The sequence below is a fragment of the Cuculus canorus genome, chromosome Z (genome assembly GCF_017976375.1).
Source record: "Cuculus canorus isolate bCucCan1 chromosome Z, bCucCan1.pri, whole genome shotgun sequence".
NCBI lineage: Eukaryota > Metazoa > Chordata > Aves > Cuculiformes > Cuculidae > Cuculus > Cuculus canorus.
In genome coordinates this window covers 26,356,696-26,376,145 of record NC_071441.1, presented here as the reverse complement: position 1 = coordinate 26,376,145, position 19,450 = coordinate 26,356,696, and the positions used below count along the sequence as shown (strand labels likewise).

General features: G+C 37.0%; 1 protein-coding gene across 4 annotated transcripts in view; it reads right to left on the bottom strand.

Annotated features, from left to right (window-relative positions):
- Window positions 1–505: 505 nt before the first annotated feature.
- The window catches only part of TRPM6 (transient receptor potential cation channel subfamily M member 6), a 97,580-nt gene continuing 78,635 nt past the window's right edge, over window positions 506–19,450 (bottom strand). For 3 of the 4 annotated variants that reach the window (XM_054054061.1, XM_054054062.1, XM_054054063.1), the window contains 9 exons: window positions 19,333–19,358; window positions 17,504–17,554; window positions 15,245–15,310; window positions 12,943–13,229; window positions 12,592–12,674; window positions 11,848–12,053; window positions 9,903–9,954; window positions 4,605–4,720; window positions 506–3,726 (listed from right to left, as the gene is read on the bottom strand). In XM_054054061.1, the coding sequence (XP_053910036.1) occupies window positions 3,605–3,726; window positions 4,605–4,720; window positions 9,903–9,954; window positions 11,848–12,053; window positions 12,592–12,674; window positions 12,943–13,229; window positions 15,245–15,310; window positions 17,504–17,554; window positions 19,333–19,358 (1,009 nt within the window). In that variant the 3' untranslated portion in view covers window positions 506–3,604. The remainder of the gene's footprint in view (window positions 3,727–4,604; window positions 4,721–9,902; window positions 9,955–11,847; window positions 12,054–12,591; window positions 12,675–12,942; window positions 13,230–15,244; window positions 15,311–17,503; window positions 17,555–19,332; window positions 19,359–19,450) is intronic. The other variant, XM_054054060.1, reaches the window with a different exon arrangement.

The window sequence follows — 19,450 nt, the reverse complement described above, 5'->3', positions numbered from 1 at the left end:
ACTAACTACCAAGTTTTTTAGGAATCGAGCAGGCATCTCAACTCAAAAAAAAATTCCAAAGTTTATTGAATATCTAATAAATTACAATCTAATAAATAAACAAAACATCTTATAATTATCCATTTCCTTCTTCTGTTAAAAAAAAAAATAATTATGGGACAGGTGTAGAAATATTCTTGCTACAAGTATACTGATTAGAAGAATAGAAACTAATGCTTCTGCACCATTAAAAAAAAGTAAGAGCTGGAAACCACATAATAAATACAGAATTAATACCTGTTCCCTACCATGAGATTGAAAAAAAAACCAACTGCATTATTTTTTGTAGGCTTCTTTCACCTATTTTCCTTAAAACTTGGAATCTATTATTTCATTCTACACCTCTCAAAAACAGAAACATTTTGAAAATGTGTGTTTATTGTTTTGAAACAGTATGAAATAGGTTGACAAAACCACAACAAATACAAATTCATACACATAATAGACCTTCTGCTGTAACAACAAATGATTAACCCCAAATACACCACAACTATGAATAAAATAAATGGGGAAAAAAAGCCTTACTGACAACAAGGTTTGAAATTTCTGAATATTTTTCATATGTTTAAACTACATCTCCAACACAGTAGCTGTCAGAAACACATTTTGTTTCAAGTAATCTCAACTAAATTCCTATGGAAGGTTCTTCTAAGCTCATAGTAAAATGTGAGTTTATAAATACTTTGGTTTCAACATTTTATTTTCCAAAACTTTACTACCTGACTTATTTAAGTAAAGAAAGCAGGACTTTTATTTCTGAACCCACTAGAAATACAAAATAAATTCCAGAGTGCATTTTTAGGCAAAACCAAACATTAAAAATAATAATCAGGAAACCCTATGCTATGACATGCAAGATTTCTTCTTCCACAATAGCTGTCAAGCAGCTAGAGAAAGAACCTTGTCCTGCATACCTTTCATTCCATATGTACCACAGTTTTAATATGGGGTTTATTGCTGCTCCTGTTAAAGTCTGCTGGGTATTTTTTATATATTCAGTGGACATGGGGTTCAATCTGAGGTATTTAAACATCAAAAGAGAATGAATGCACAGAATGTACAGAATCTGTAGTAAGAAAGACACTCAGGACTCAAAAGAAATTAAGAAAAACTTTTTCAAATTATTTTCATTATAATTTATTACAGAACTATGGCAGACTTTGTGGGGGTACATCTTTACTCAAATATCCAAACTTACAGTTTAGTGAAATGTGAATCAGCCATCCCAAAACAGTGCAAAAAGAAAGGTGAGGCTATATTAACTAACCAGCAGAATCACTGGAATTTTTCAACTTAGTGTCTCCGTGCAAGAAAAAATTAGTGCTAGGACAGAAGTACATAATGGAATAACTTCAGATGCCTCTTTTTCTTGTTTCATCACATTAATACTTCACACTGGAAAAAAATAAATATCAAACACATTTCTATCAACTATATTTTAGCACAGATTAGTATCTTGCAAGGATCTCCAATTGAGGGGAAGGTAGTATGTACCTTGATGGGTACATAACAAGAAGGAGTGAGATTAATCTACACAGAACTATACAAGAAGAATTGAAAGAATTCTCACAAGTATTGCTATGAATGCAGAAACCACTCATTCTTGAGGCAAAGGTGGATATTCAAGAAAAGATCTTCTGAAGTATGACTTGTACATTTCTTCAAAAATTAAAAAGAAACAAAAGGCACTTGAGCCCAGCCTGGTGTGGCCCAGCCTGTGTTTAATTTGTGGCAACAACTGAGGAAAACAACACAATTAGAGCAGGACTTGAATTGTCCTTGGCTTTACAGACAAATGTATGTCATTTAATTTAACTGAATTTAAAGGCACACTAACACTTAGTGATTCTTTAGAGAAGGTTCTATCTTTAATGTGCACGCATGTAAGCAAAGCCAAATTTTAAGACTGCTGGAAGCAGAACTATTACCTTACCAGCAAAGGGACCAAAATGCACCATCATTCTGTAGAAGTGCAATTAAACATCTCTTTCATAGACAAGTTATCCTTTCTCATACATTGAATTTCTTCCAAAGAAAAAGTCAAAGGGAAGTACATTTTTTGCAAAACGAATAGTATAATCTCATAAGGAGGAAGGTGGGGAGTTTCCACAGAAATACTCTTATAAAACTACTTCTAAAAAGATAAGAAGCGAAAAGGATGTCTTCAGGTTCTCTCAAGAACTGAAAGCATCTTAGTTGAACATAGTGTTAGCGATTATTTCAATGCTATCATCAATATTAAAAGCAATTTAAAAACCAGGAACATAAAACTTCCAATTCCTATGCGCACACAGACATTTTGTAAATATACCAAATGAATGAATAACAAATAGCCCTCTTACACATTAAAATTTACTATCAGCTGTGGTGGAAAGTATGATTTTGTTTCTTGTTCAAGTATGAAGTTTTCTGCTCACTTACATTTCAACATTAGGTATTTCTACTCAATAAAAAAGTACAAAGTTGCTTTAATCATAGATGTGATCTTAATACAAAATTATTTGCATTAGAGATATTCCATATGAATATTTCTGAAAAAATCATATTGCAGATAATTGATTTTTGTGTTTGTGAACTGCTGAAATCAGGTGACATCAATGGTAACAGATGCAGATGCTGCAAAAGCATACATATAACTGCATCATTGTTAGATAAAAGTTCTATGTAAAGTTTGACATTGACAACAAGATGCTAAATATCAAGTGGAACACATTCTCTGTGACTTCTAAAAGCTTGTTTGCCAATTACAACTTTAAAACATTCTGAAGATAAAATATTATAAAGAACGGTGGTTAAAAGTGGAATCAAGTTCCAGGTTATTTTTTATATTTGTATTAAACACCATAGACTTATCAATTTCATCAATTCATAATGTGGGTCCAATAATCTAATCCTTCATTGTTCAATTTGTTCTTGATGTGTGAAAGGAATTCACGGCAAAGCTTCCATGAAATTTTTCAGTCTACCTGCTGTATCAGTGACTACTGTTTAAACAACTAATTCATTACTCATACATTCCCAGTTTGTCTCTGCATCAAAATCAACACTAAAGAGAAAGTAGCATTTCTGCAATTTTCTGGAGAGCCTCTTACACCCAGGGAAAAGTGAGCATGGGGCTAAGTGGGCTTTGCCACTGAAAATGAATGATTTGTGCACGTATATACATACAGTTATTTACTAAATAGCAGAGAGAGAAACATCAAATCACTCTCTCTTGAAAATACGCTTCTCACAGTCTTTTTCCTAAGAGAGCACAGGTTGGAACCATAATCCCCATTTTTTAAAAAAAAAAAATAAAAGGCACTGATGAGAGAGTTCATCCAGCTAAGGGGTGACCTGCTCCTGGCAATTCACTGAACTACGTGAGATAGATCAGCAGAAGAGCACCAAAGGGGAGTAAATAAAGATAGAGGGTTTTCTGTTTTCTGCCTATAGGCATCAGTCAAAGACAGACAGATGCTGCACTCACACACCTGCATTTTGTTCTTTTGGACTGACTCGTGGCTGTGATGAGTATCATGTTTTCAACCATGCAAATATATGGGCTCTGCTCACAACCACCACTTCACAGCCGCGTGTCATACTCCAAAGGCTCATCTGCATCTTCATCTCCTCTGGTGCTTGCCTCTATTTCTACTTCCAAGGCTGGAATGACCCTTTCCAATGTGTAGTCACTTCTTCTCAGATCTATGGCAAGAAAATGAATTCAACAATGCAGCCAACTAAATGTTTGAAAGCACATACACCCCAGGCAGTGTCCAGCCCAATGATTGGTGGCAGCTTGTTAGCCTTTTCCAGAAAGAAGAAAATCTGCAGTGAGACAAATCAGAGGCAGGGGGATGACAGCCCTGAGGGGACCCAAAATGGTGTGAGCTGATATGAATAAATCTTGCCCGACTGTATTCATTCAGCTAATTTTACCTTCTATTCAGAACACAAACAATCAAAAATAATAACACTGCAGTTTCTGTTTCAGAATCAAACACCACTTATTACTCCAGGAAGGCAATGAAAGGAAGGAGCTTCCCCCCCTAGAAAAAAATACGAGGATAGAAATTTATCCAGAAGAGCAATCTGGTTTGGCTTTATGTCTTTTAGATATGTCCAACATGAAACAGAAGTACATTCTATCAAATCTAACATGAGCAAATCCAACTAAATTAAGTAAGAAGGCTGCAGTGTATAGGACCCTATTCCTTGGCCAGGAAACCTCCAGTGGGTTTTTCCCTGGCTAATACATTGCCAATTTTCAGACTGTTACTCATCCTAAAAATTATTGCTAATGGTATCTGTAGCGAAGATCCTGGAAAAATGAGCTAACATTTTACAAAGCAAAGGAAACAATTCAATGGGTAGAAGTTTTTGTGATGAATACTAACATAAGATTGATAGCAAAAAAAGTCAGGTAAAAGAGCAGTATTCTCATATCTGCCTTTGCACAGAGATAATGTGCCTGCTATAATTTTTCAGCTCAATAGAATTTTGGTTTGTGTCTTTATAGCATGCCTTGGCCTTTACCTCCTAGCACATAAAAAGCAATACATAAAATAAAAATTAATCTTTACTTTGCATACCAGGAAGTTTCAGCCTCTTGCAGCAAGAGTTACAATGATGCTTTGTGATGAAGTTTCTTATTGCTCCTTCTCCTAGATTTGCTGGTCCAAATACCATCTTTCCAGATCTAAAAGAAATATTAAAAAAAAATCAATGACCTCAAAATAATACAGATGTAGGGGAGGGAGATGGTGATGATGATGACTATCAGTCAGAGATGTTAACCTTTTGAAAAGATCATCAAAGGTTAGCATACATCACAAGTTTCTTAGCTCTGTGACAGAAAACTGCCAATTCTGGTAGAGTACTAGCCTACATATACTCCATATTACTTTTCCTCCCTGATGCACCTCAGAAATGCTCTAATGGGAGGGAAAACAGACCCTGCAGTTCCTAATGAAATGCTCAAAGAGAATTTGCGCACAGTGACATCTAGACAATGTATGTCAGAATCTGAGTGACTCAGACTACTCATTCTCATCAGGCAAATGGTTTGGTTCCAGTTCTGATGGAGGCACCTGGGAACAAACCAAAGCTAGCATGGATTTAGTTTTACCTCATTTAAGAAAAGAAAGCCAAATGCAAGCAAAGTCTTAGTCATATCAATATGCAGTGCAGAAAAAAAAACAACAAACCCTCAGTATACTTCTGACAAGCAAGGCTTTAAAATTTATTGGCTTCTTATGCTCATTTCCATGTGTCTGCACTCAGGCCAATTCAGCACTGTTACTAGGGAATCCATTTGTGGAAGTGCATTGCATATTCTGAATGAAGCTGACACAAACAGAAGCTAGCTATATCCACACATGTATTAGAAGTCCCACATAGTGATAACATATTCTTAAAGAAGTCTGAAAGATCAGTGTTCATTAATTTTAATATTGCTCTGCCATTATTCTCAATAATTTAATTGACATTCTAGACATCACAGAACAAAGCACACAAGAAACACATCCAAAGAACCTTTATGAATGCTAGTATTTTATTTTAATGATATGCAAAGTGGAAACAACACATTTTAAAATCTGGAATCAATTACAGCTCTGAGAAGTTACAGAGAAAGATTTTAACTCCCAAATCTATCTGTAATCAATAGTAACAAAACATATTCTCTCTGAAGAAAGCAGTTTTCAAATACGACACTCTCTCCTTTCACATGGGAGAAAAGCAATGATTAGCCAAAATTACTGTAGACAGTTTAGTATCTATCTCTTTAACTTCTGGCAGACACTAAAGACTATCTGTCTCCTGGATCAACTGAAGGACTCATCAAGCTTCATTGCAAATTAGTTCATCAAACAAGGCAAGAAGAGACTTATTGTTTAAGTGCCATATATACACTTTAAATTACAAGATGCTATACCGCTATTCAGATCCCTTGGTATAACAAGGCAAGATACTGCAAGATTAGAACATAGTGAAGTATTTGCTTGGGCAAGCATAGAAAATTGAGAAGACTTCGATAACTCTAATGCTACAGAACCACTCTGATACTTCCTATGTTCTGTTATTTTGTGCAAAGTGCAGCAAATAGCATAAGACAGACTGATAAATTTCTAATACTGTCTGCAACATATGTGAAGTAATCTTTCCCCTCTACCCAGCACTGGCAAAAGTTGAAGAGAAATACTGAATTTAAATTTGAAATACTATTTCAAGAAATATGGAGAAAAATTGGAAAAATAAGAGGGACGACCAGCACTCTAGAAACCATAATAAACATGAAAAGACTAGGAAGTAGCCTAAAACAAAAAGAAATTGAAGGAGAAAATGTTGACTACCTTTGAGCTTGTTGAATTTTTTTACTCTATATCAACAGTCATGGGACAAGAAAGAAATGTTTAAAAAACAGATTAGGAAAAATCTTTCAGTTAGAAAACTATTGAAAACAGATGCTCTGGGAAATTTTAAGGTCATCCTTGGAAGACCTTAAGACTTGTCTGGGCAAGAACCTGTAAAGCCAGGAATGACATGGTGAAGAAGAACCAGCTGAACTCCTCAGGTCCCTTCTAATCCTACAGATGTTTTATCAATAACATCGCTCTCCAGGTTATTCAAAGTCAGATTTTAGCCCAAGGAGAGAAAAATACTGAGCCTAGGCTTCTTATTTCCCAAGCAGGTACATTAATAGGAACTAATGGGCTTAAAAAATCCCATGTTCCTCCTTTTGTCCAGAACCTTACCTAACAGTTATGCTCCCTGAATGCCTACCAGATTGTACCAGACTGGTCCTGGCTGGTAGGTAGTTAATGAAGACTATGCTGATGCAAAGAGTGTTCCTTTTAGTTCAGAGTCACAAATGCTCAAAACAGACAATAAGACATTTATAGGGCTTTACTGATGGAAGGTAAAGGGCTGTATCTTCATGGCAAGTAGTAGGTTTCCAAAGAGCAGTCCAAATAATTTATTATGTATGTTTTCGTACTTTTAGCTTCCAGTTCACCTGTTTCAGTTCTGCAGGTTCAGCAGAACTCTGTAAGAGTTCAGCAGAACCTCTGTAGAGGTTCAGCTCATGCAGATATTTCTTCTACTGGCAGATATTCATTTTTTAATCATTCAGCAGGAAGTGCACATCTCAGTAAATATTCAATAGATTTGTTCTTCAAAACATATACTAAGGAGTAGCTTCAGAGAACATGGTCTCCACTTGCTACTAAACCCTTCAGCCCATCACTATCTGCTTGAGAGCTTTCAAAAGGGAGAGCAAGGGACCTAGTACCTCTGACTCCTCCTCTTCACAGCTTTGTAAAGAGATTTCTGACTGCCACCACCATTTTTATCACTTCTCTCAGTAGCCCTAATGCACCAGTTCTTTCAAATTTGAAACTTGGCCCTCTATTTTCCTTACGTGTGAATCTGCTCTGCAGACACTTTGCACCTAGTGTCTGCAAAAGCTTTACCCACATGGACATTGTTGTGGATTTGCAAGTAGTACATGCTAAAAAGAGCATCCAGAGTACTGCTGCTGAGGCAATTCTTCCCAGTTTTCGAGTGGTACAGGACTCTATAGGGACTTCATTGTGTCATGACCCTGGTGCTGTGTCTCAATTACTTCTGCTTTTAAAGGAAATCCTTTTGTGAACATTACAACCACATAATTTTATCACTTTATACATTCTATGCTGTGCACATAACCAGATCTTTAATGGGTGTTAAATATCCACGAACTTACATGGATTTACATCAGCTCAGGATCTGTCTGAGATGTCACAATATCGGGCATAATTTCCAAACAGAACTGTTATTTTTGTCTTGGTATTGTAGATAAAACTGAGACACAATGTGCTATCACAAAGCTAGAGGTCGAATTTTACTATTACAAAGTTCATTTCAAGACAGTATGCAGAATGCAGGGCAGAAAAGACTCATAACAAGATAATAACAAGAGCCACTAAATCAATGGAATTGAAGAAGCAAAACATAAATAATTTAACTTTAAGTAGGGCTAAAATTTGAATCAGTCCCATCATTTCTCCCAGGCTTCTAAGAGAACATGAGCCCAAAGCAACTCTTGAGGCAGTGCACAGGTTTTGATTAAGTATCTTACCTACTATGAAAACTTAGACGTTGCTACTGTCAGAAATGTTTTTGTTGTGAGTACATGAAGGTTAGAGCAAAGACAATGCTTTTACATTGTTATTGTTATTACTGCTGAGGATCTGGTAGCTGCTTACAGAACCCATCCACGGTTTCACTGCCTATTCCTTTAAATCCCTGAATCAAAACAACATAGTTTCACAACTTACTGTTCTGAAGATTTCCCTGTAGATAAGAAAATCAAGCTGATTTTGATTAATTAATCAACACTTCATGTTTAACTAGGATTTGACTGTTTTGCAGATGATTAAAACCAAAACAACAAAAAGTTCTGCAAATAAAATCTGTGTTATCAAATTCTAGTAAGCATAACATAATTATTTCATGACAAAAATAATCTAGAAGGACACTAATAAGCTTCACAATAATGTAAATAAAGAGTATTTCTATTCTAAAGAGGATAAGCTGAGTTGCTACATGAAGCCCTGTGGTCTATGGCCACAGTCTTCAGTAACCACTATTACAGCTTATGCTAACACAGATATAAAAAATCCACTTGAACAACAGCAAACCTGACTTTTATACATCTGTAGCAACACCTTAAAAATGTTTGCTAAAATCTAGTGAATAACTATGTAGTTGACTTCTCTACCTGTCTATCCAAGCTATTCTTGTGCCTTTGTCACAGTCCTATGATCTACTTCGGTCAAAGACTTTGTCACCGTGAGGTGCTCAGCATATTTGTGATGTTGCTTCCAAAATAAACATTATATGGCTAATATACTTTCATTCAACATTAACAGTCATTTATTACTATTCTTATCAATGAAATATTAATAATGGTCCCAAAATTAAGAACATGCTTCCAAAATTAACCTGTCCTGCGTTATAGGCAAGTTATCTGATATTTCCATAGCTAATTGCCTTTCATATTAAATGAGACTATATTACATTATTTCTTCCTTCCAAATACAAGACACTCATACAATCACACAACATGAGCTGAGCAAGAGAAAGATTAGGAAGCTGAGCACAAGACAGTGGAGGCGCAAGGATGCCAGGGCACAGCTGCGTGTATTTAGGAAGACTCTCTAGAGAAGACGATCCTGCAGGACAACAATGATCAATACCACTGCTTCTCCTCTTGCTGCAGCCAATACGGGTGAGGAGCAAGGTCAGGACAATGGCCAGCATTCTGATCCTGAAATTTGATCCATGAAGGCAGACTGCTACATCTGTGTAGTCTTTCTAATTCTTGTAATTTTCCACACGTTATTTGTCACACAGAATGCTTAAATGCACCACAAGGACTTATCAGAAAAATCATCTCCTCAGCCTCTAAACCTACTGCATGAAACAGGTCCCATATACTGCCTGAAACAGTGCCTCAACATGTAAGGAAAACCAGATTGTCACATTTAAGTTACTGATGACCTCCTTCAGTGCAAATCTGCGAAGAGACTTACAGGGTGTTCCATCTCCTATTCCCACTCTCCCTGCACAGCTCTGGAAATCTCCTGTGCTCCCAGCACAGCAGCATAGACTCTCCCCACCTTTCATAGACCACTTCCTACATGTTGTGAGCCGGGACACTTACAGCCCCGAAGCACACAGTCCTCCAAAGCACAATGGAAGACGTAGTCTCCATTGCCATTACACCTTTATTTAACCCAAACATCACGTGAAAAATAACTAAATCTCTCCCACAAAACATATGCAGATTGTTGGCAGGACATCTAAGGGAATGATAATTTCATCACAAAGAAACCTACTTTTTGTCTTCAGGTTTAATCACAGATGGATCTGTAAGGTTTTCTCCAACACCTACAACAAAATCAACAGTGTATGTTACAAAGGGAGGTCTTCACGATTTCATAATCTGGCATTTAACAAAAATGTAATTATCCATTTTCTTTGTAGATCATAAAATACCATAGTTAAAGTGGTCAGGAGTTAAAAAGAAAACACTAAGAGTATGAAAATCCATTGAGTATTGGCAAGAGTACAGTTCTTATTACAGCCCCGACTTCAGCTGCTTGGAGGTTTATTTATATGTAGATGGAAGCTTTATGCAAATGTACTAAATATTATGCTAAAGCTCAACTAAGCAAAATGTGACCAACTGTAAGAATCGAATGTAAATTGGATTAAAGGTATTAATCAGACATGGATCTTACTGATGTCAATAGATCCACTCCTCAGATACATTCTTTTCATGTAACAAACATTACAGCCACAATTCTGTGATTTGAAAATGCTTCATCTATTATCCCTTTTTCCTTCTGTGTGGCTATGGAAGCATATTAAATAAATAATTTCATTACCTGAACACTGATACCTACGTTGCAGTTTTCCACAAATTGATGACATACTACCATTTACCATTTACCTTTTACCAAAAAGCTCTTTTTTCTGTATCTGGAGATGTTGTGCTTTTCAATAATGAAAAAAGTCTATGATCACGCAACATGCAAATATTTTTATTTCAATAGGCCACTGGTGCTAAATTTATATTCTGCAACAAACACCAGTGAAGATTATGGAAATAGCACATTGTGACTGAAATACCCTCAAATTGCAATACTCTTCAGTGAAGGTCATTTTATTTAGTATGCAGAGATGGCTATCGTATTATATAGTAAATGGTAATAGAGATTAATTCTAATAGAACTCCTAGGGGAGCAGCCCTTGCACTTTTCCTCAACTCCAGATTAGAGAACTACAAGATACACACAAAGTAGAGATTTCAGTTTGTTTGAAATGGAAACTGAAGCTTCAATCTTGATGAGATTTACATCAATGTTTAAATTCTCCATGTTTGAGCCAACACAGTTGGTCTGGAACTGCTGAGAGCTATATAATAAACCCAAGTAAACTTCAGACAAATTTTAGTAGGCTATGCTGAAGACACACCTACTCTCTGTATTATTTTTCATGTGCAGCTAAAACCAAATGAAGGCAAGGACTGAAATATAGGTTTATTTTGCATAATAAGCATGTCTTTTTGTAATTCACAGCTTCTGGATGCTGTAAAATGTAAATATGTTAAGTCGCTGTCTATGCATACACATTTCTCTTGACAAAAATGACAAACAATAGTGCTTATACTGTTTGATGGGTGCTGTTCATCTTCTGAACATTGTCAACTGTTTTATCTCCTTAAAATATGCCATGTTCCCACTTACATATGTATAATAAAGCGATCACTTGCTCTTTGAAGGATCCACCAGATTTTGTGAATAGCATTGAGGCTTGCATCTCATGTAAACTGCTTACAGATTTAGTAATACGAAAAATAAAAAAATACAGATAGCAGTTTGCACTCTTCTGACAGATATACACATACATGAAGTGTGCATATATACATAGGTATGCTTGAATGTAAGTATTATTTATATGTTTTAATAAAAATAAACTGTGGAGTGGGCTTTTTGGAGGGCGCTGGAATGTTCCAGCACTCTTTATATACCTCCTCCCTTGTCCATTCAGCCTAGGCATATTTGAAACCAAATTATTTTCCTATTATGCCTATATTAATCCAGATTGTTTCTGTGCATAGTAATTTATCAGCACTACACAACAGATATTCAGGGATTTCTTGACCTTTGCCAGTACATATATGAGAACAGAATTCAGCCCGCTCCTCAGTAGTAAATTTCCTTTTGAGAGAATTGCTTTTCATTGGTTTTCAAACAGTGGTCCCATGCTAGCAATCACCTTGCAAATCCAGGACAAGGAGCTCCCCACGCGTGTACACATAGGTCCAGTGAGAGAAGGCCAGCATCAGCTCTTCCAACAAGCTGCTGGGAGTAATCTCGTCTCCGTTGTTGTTGTTGTATTTCCGAAACTCGCCAGTCATGTACTTCTCAATGGTCAGCCACTGGTTCGCTGAATGGCAGTAGATGAGGAAAACTTCCAGGAACCTGTAGATATAAATGTTGTTTATCAGGAACTGGCAGGGTAATGAAAATTCGAACAGTCAGCACACCGCATGATCCAAAGCAAATATATCAGAAAGGAGGACACATCTTCCCTCGCTGGAGCATTTTGAACAGCAGGTGGTAACAAATGGTAGAAAATACAAAGGCTTTCTCAGTTGGATAATTCTCAAAACAAAGGACTTGGCCAGAAAGTATAGTTTATGGCCAAATAACATAGTCTTATTTACTCCAGCCACTGTAAGTAAGCTATATCAAAACATCTTATGTTAATCATGTAAAAGGCAATTCTTGCCAAATTCAAAGGAACAGCATTATGAAGAAGCTGATTTTGCCATCACATTTAGCTATAAAGACAAAGTTCAATGATGCGTCCCTTTCCTCTTAAAAAGTTGTTTAACCATCACCAGTCTAAGCAGCAGCTATTTCAACACACTATTTTCCGAAGAAGGCTGCACTAGACTTGGGACACAGCTGAGAAAAGAAACCTTCAGCATCTTGTACTTAAATATGGTGATTTTACCTTGGAGTATAGGGAATAGTATGAGGCTTCACTTGATTGAAGGTATAGATTAACTTCTGGGCAGCCCTTTGCTGTTGGATCTCCTGAAGAAAATGATGTTATAAACATTACTTTCATTTTCGTGAATTAATGTGCCATGAATTCATCAAAATAAACCAGCAAACACTTGACTGTATACTCTTTACAAATAGAACATATACCTTTAAAAGTTTTTTATATAAACCTTTTTTCTTTCCAAAAGATAACTTCAAACATTACGTCAACCATACTGAAGACATTCATATGTAAGCAGTGTAACATTTAAGGCACATCAGGCTATACCAGTCAGTATGCCTTCAGGTCTGAACTCACCCTCAGGCAGAGATGTAACACTGTGCCACCATGAAAGACCTTTTGCCAAGTCTGAACCACCTCTGGCAGAAAAGACTTCACAATAAATACTTGTCCCAACTTTAATACATCATTCTCAGACCAAGTACAAATGACCTTCATGGCCCTCCGCAGACCCCCATCCATCTCCTCCCGTGACAAGACTTGGATCATTGCAGCCATACCACGCTGGGACCAAGAAGACATGCTTTTATCAAGGTTCATAGGTGAACTTTCTTCTAGACGATAAACCGTCACTTCCTCGCCAGCTTAGATAAAAAGAAGTGTCGTTAGCAGAAGTCACACATTGCAGAAAACAGAGAGAACTGCACTTTGATTTGGTATCTTAAAACGACATAACATTTCACATACCTTTGTAGGCCACACATTAAAAGACAGCTTTTCAATCATTACTTTTCACTTGTGTGAAAACATCCTGAGCCAAAATTTACACTACTTACTAGATACATTCCGCTTAATATCTACTGTGATAACATAAGTGGTCCAAAAAGCTTGTAGCAAGCCTCTAAAAAGAGATGAATCTAAGACCTCCTGCATGCTTCCACACAAACAAAACTCAGTGATATCCTGGTCTGTATAAAGCAATCCTATTTGCCAGAGATTTTTAAGTACTTAAGGATGGTCGAGCTTTGCAAGTATGCAATTTTAAAGGGTTACCATTTTATCTCCAGTATATGAACTTTAAATATCCTGAGCATAGCTCCCTCTTTTTATGCATAACTTTCTCAGAGAAAGGAATCCCACATGAACAAGCTAAAACAAATTCACAGGGATTTTACAGTTTAGGTGTCTTAAACTAAGATTTGCCTTTTTCCTAGAATTCCAACAGTACTTGTACTGCACAAAATTACAGATGTTCTGCTCCTGTGAATAACATTTTTCTGAAAGCAGAACAAACCTGGTGAGCTTTACCTCAGTCACATTCTTTATTGTTTCTCAGTATAATTGTAACAGCATTCCTCTTTCGCAGCATAAGTGAGATACCTTTCTGCTGCCATCATTTGTAACCTAACAGAAAGGTGTACCGATTTTTTAAACTTGGCTTTTCTTCTTGCAACTCACATTATTTGCCATATCAATGCATAAGAAACAGGTTTTCACTGGCAGGTGTGGTAAAGTAACTATGCCTGCAAAATCGCAAATGGCATAAGGAAGGACAAACTAGATTTAGAGTAGTAGATTTCATCCCTGCTCCTGAGCCTACCTTCACCACTTAGCACAAACTTAGATACTGTCAAAAGACACAATTTGCATCTAATGTAATTGAAAATAAATCAGGGAAAAGCCAGTGTTTTACATAAAAGACAGACACTTGAATAAAGATACTATAACTAGACCCATTTTTTAATCGTCCACCAATACTTCATTTTATTATCTTTTGACGATTTAGTACCTAGAAAGGTGTCTCCTGGGAGCTTCAAAGATTAAAATGTTCAATATGCTCATAGCTATATTAATTATCTGCAGCAATCTGGTCCCAAGAAATCCTATGATGCTGCAAGTATCAGCAATCAGTTGATGAGAGACAAAATATTCTACTCATTGAAAAGAAGGCACCTAAGTCTCGAATCTCTACAGGCAGAGCTTCTGCTGTTGTAAGCCGATGCTGCACACTAATTTCAGAACTCTTCCAAATTATTTATGTATTCTTCTCTCCAACTCCTCTGTTACAGCACATTTCTTTTTTCATTGGTACACTACAAGTCTTCTGTACCAGGTACAGGAGTAGTGCCCTCTACAATACCTCGGTTTCTCCTTGATGGGATACCGTACATGTGTACCTATATGTGTGTGCATGTGTGTGTGTGTGTGTACAAGAGAGAGAAAAACAAAGAAAGAATGCAGGTAACCAAGGTTAAAGGGAAACTTTTTGCTGTCTTCAGCTACACAGGTTTAGAGAAGATGGGAGTTAGATTCATGTCTGAGGTTGAAAGTAATCACATGAATGTCATCATATACAAGATACAGCAAGGGAAACTAATACTGCAAGAGTTTGTCCAGCATAGCTAAGGAATCTTCATTTATAGACATACTCAAAATGCAGCTGGATAGGCCCTCAGCAACCCGATGTGAATTGGCCACAGAGAGACCTCCAAAAGCCCCTAACCTACTGTATGACTACAATTCTACCCTGATTCATCTCTTTTGAAAAACAAGAATCGCTGAAATTAATCCAAGGAAATTTCGCAAACATAGTCTTTAGAAAGATAGTGCACCAACTACTTTATAAAGCAAAAAACATAACCAGGAAGTTGGTACTTACCAAAGAGCTGGACTGGTGTAAATGGTATGGTCTGAGCAAGTCTCATTAAGTTGTTTCTTTCAACAGCTGCAAACAACATAGATTTCACTATACTGAATAAACAAAAAGCTGAGTTTCAAAAACATCTGGCAGTGCTTTACTGTAGTGTACAAAGCAAAGGAGGCTGCAGTGTGATCCTGTGTCAGATCTGAACATCTTTCTACTCAGCTAGCAACTCCTTCTGGCACATTCATGGTATCTCACAAGCATCAGCTGCCACTCTTTCTGTGTTAATGGATTCCCTTTTTGCAAGGAAGTAGGTTTTCTGGTATAAGACCCTTGTGCCCTGGCTAAAAGGACTGCTTCTGCTAACTTTTCATCCTCCTCCTTTCACTAAGGGCTGTCACTACTTTCTCCTCCTCCTGGTTCCAACGCAGCAACATTTATGCTTTGTCAATGAGAAGTACTAGCCTCAGCTGTCCTCACTGTCCATCTCTGTCAGGCTCCTGGGAATTTTGCAAGGAAAAATCCAAGGTTGCCTTGCACAGAGCACAGTTTCTTCATCTGGGCTCTTTGCCAAATAACATCAGTAACATTATTATATGTCCCTAACTGATGCTTTATTTCTCAGGCAAACACCTTCAAAACTTCAATGTGTCAACTGAATATTTATGGATTCATCCTCACAGTGACTCAGTTAACAGGAAGAAAGGTGGGAAGTAAGTTGCAAAGTGGGTAAGACTAGAACAAGGAGGCAACTCACATGCCACAGTGCTGTCTGTCTAATTTCCCTATTCAATGGCTGAAGACAAAACTATCATCCACAGCGAAGAGCTGTGTTTCTCTGCAGAGAAACCAAAAAGTCCTGATGGCAGACTCTTCCAGAGCTTGGACAGTCTGCTTTTCTTTGTAAGAACACTTCTCTGAGCAGCAATTAATAAGACATTACTTAGCCCAGAAGGAGAGAGCAAAGGGGACCCATGACATGCCAACCCAAGAATTAAAGTGCTCATTTGAAAAAAAGATCTGCATTTCAGGTTTATATATTCCAAATTAAACAGGCATTGGTTAACATTTCTTAATAGTTTTGGAGCATGGACTGAAAATTAAGGTCCTCACTTGATGCCTCTACTAGGAATATGCTCTAGTCATGAAATTAGTGCATAGCAGAGACAACGATGTGAACAGAGGAGCTGCCAGATCTGTGCCATCTGTCACACCCTGTCAGGACTCGTTCTAAATCCTCCAAAAGTAATGTGAAATGGACTTGCACCAGCTGCTAAACTTGGGTCAAAATTCAAGTTCTTTTGGGACTATAGAGGCACAAATGTATTTGCCCGCACAACATCATAGCACAAATAATGTATAAGCAGTATATGGTGAAAGATGTTAGTATCACAATTTAGGGCTTAGTTGGCTAAATTTTATCCTGCTTTTACTGAGGAATTAAAACCTACAACCAGAAACCACTGCCATATGTGCTAAAAAGTCCTACTTAATCTCAAATAGCATGCCTGACAAGAGCCAAAATAATCACTGCAACAATGCCTCGATGCCAGAGAAATTACTCCTGTACACTGATTACAAACCAAGAGCTGTTATTACCAGTGAAAAATCGCACAGTTTTTTGAACTTCGGGAGGCTGCTAATGCTTCTGATTTACCCTAGCCTTCCCTTTAAAGGAGGCCAAGTCCTACAGGCAACAGAGACATCTACCGGCAAGCTATCCATAGCTCTCCTCCGGGAAATCTGACATCCAAGCCTTGTGGGAAAAATCTGTGCATACTCAGTTCAGGAAAAGACAGGACTGCAGGCAATTAGCATCTAAATGATTTATTCCCTGCCAGATTTCCAGGAGTTCATAGGTATATAGACACAGACTAAGTAGTACATGACCAATTAACTGAAGAAACCAGTTCCAGAAAATACAAAGGAGGATATGGGAGGTGTGAGGGAAAGTGATAGCTATAAACAAACGAGTGCCACTTCTCCACCCGCCCCCTCAGCGGGAATTTGAGCTCTATTCATTGTTTCCACTGTTATTTTGAGAGTGAAAATCTACATTCTGCTCTGGATTTGCCAGAAATACCCAGAATGGAACAATTAGCAGCAAGAAAGTAATTCATAATTTCCTCACTGGAGTGTTAGTCATGAATTAATAGAGAATCTTCTTAGCAGTGAGCAACTGTGCAGCTCTTCAAGGTGAAAATCACAGAGGATGACAATGTTCTTCTTAATTTTATTAATTACTCAGCCAACATTCTGGGGCTTCCTGCTTACCTGAGTAGTGATGATGCAGGTCTTGGGATGTTTTTAAGCAGGCAAAGGTACCTGAAATAATGTTTAAAGAATCATTACATTATGATGTAATGATTTTTAATTCCTTCCATCCCAGAGTTTGCAATGAAACAGATTAATCATAATTACTATCTCAGCATTCTACAGAGGAAAATTATTAATAGGCTTTAACAAAGTTATAATGTATCATATATTGGCAGATTTCAGTCATCAATGTAATATAGCCAGATGACTTCTTTATTCAGGGAAATGGCAGGAAACTTTCGATATTCACCTCAAGAATACGTAGCTTCTCTAAGCCAACTACATGTCTGGGATATTAAAAGCACTTTGCTGTCTATCGTGCTTCAGACCCTCCCAAAGGCATGATTTTTCCAACTCCACCCTCAGTCATTAAGCATACCATTAACTACACTATCAAACCAAAGTAATAATAATACTGATTAATCCACAACATCTAAAATGCTGTCAAAATACATACAAACAGATTCAATGGTTATATATTTAACAGGCACAGCCAGATCAAATTTGGTCCAAAAATCTTTTTTTTTTGTACAAGAAGTTTTTAATAAATGAGCTTGTTTCCATTAATTAGATACAATCACTTTGTTCTGTTTGAAAACAATCATTCAAAAGGCCATATTTCAGAAAATATGCATATTTTACTACTTTAATTCTGAAAAGCAAGGTAAGCAAAACTGAATCTTTATCAAAATATTTGTACATTACACTTCTGTCCTTGGTGTATTTTACTTTCTTATATTCCCCCATCCAGCAAAAGAGATCTTAAAAAAAACCTAACAGATGTTGGAGTATGGGCCAGCATTTCCACTGAGTGCCCTTGGTGATTCAAGGCCCCTTTTGCTCTTTCTTGCTGGACGCAACTAGTTTTGCTGCATTTTGTATGTTGGAAAACAACAAACACGAAAAGGGGAATGAGGGCTAAGTCATTCCTTTTGAGGATGGGAAAACTGGATTTTAATCAAAGCAATTGTGCACTCTAGAGAGCAGACCCACAACTCACTACGCTCACAGCAGAGTGCTTCAGCACTGCAGTGTTTTGTGCACAGGCAAACCCAGAAAGAGTGGATTGAGGGGCAAATAAGTCTAAAATCAACTCATTTCTGCATCACAACTAGCCTCAAAAAGAGATAGATGCCCAGCTGCTCAGTCTCTTACAGCTGAGTGACATGTCAGGAAAACTGGAAGATGGACTAAAAGGCAACAAATACTAGTCATGTTAACTAGCACTCTGCTTTTGTGGAATAAAGTATTTTCTTGCTATAACCTTTAATTTCTTCATTGGCTATTTCATGATAAACTCCATCATTCACTGACTTCATAATTTCAGGGAAACCACACAAACAGAGGAATCACACCAAACTGTAACTTGAAAAATCAAGAACAAGTTAAAAATTTAATATCGCACTCTGTCCTCAGGTATACACCCTGCTTTAACACAGGAGGTCTCTTAGACTGACAGGGATGAAAGCAGGACCATCATTGTAAAGAGCTTCCTCCTGCTGAAAAAGATAATGTTACTGGGTGAACTAGAGGAAAAAAATATTTTTTTCTTTTAATATTTTGCAATTATCACAAGAAAAACATGTCTTTATTAAAAAATCTTTCACTTTAAAGTATAAATTAGTAACTAACATATGAAACAATAGTTCAACATTTTCCTATAGCCCATCAACTATAGTACATTAACTTTGGTTTGGATTTCGTACTTTAGAATTGTCAGAGTGAGTTTTGCAGAGTGAGTTTTGCAGAAAGGAATTAAAATGAGTGACAAGCCACCCAAAACTTACTGTCGGTTTCCTCTGAAGCTCTGAACCTGTTCAAAAGAAAACATTTGATAGTTTATTGAAAAGTTTCTGTCATTAACCTAATATTGGTGCATACAAAGATATACCATCTATGTGCAGG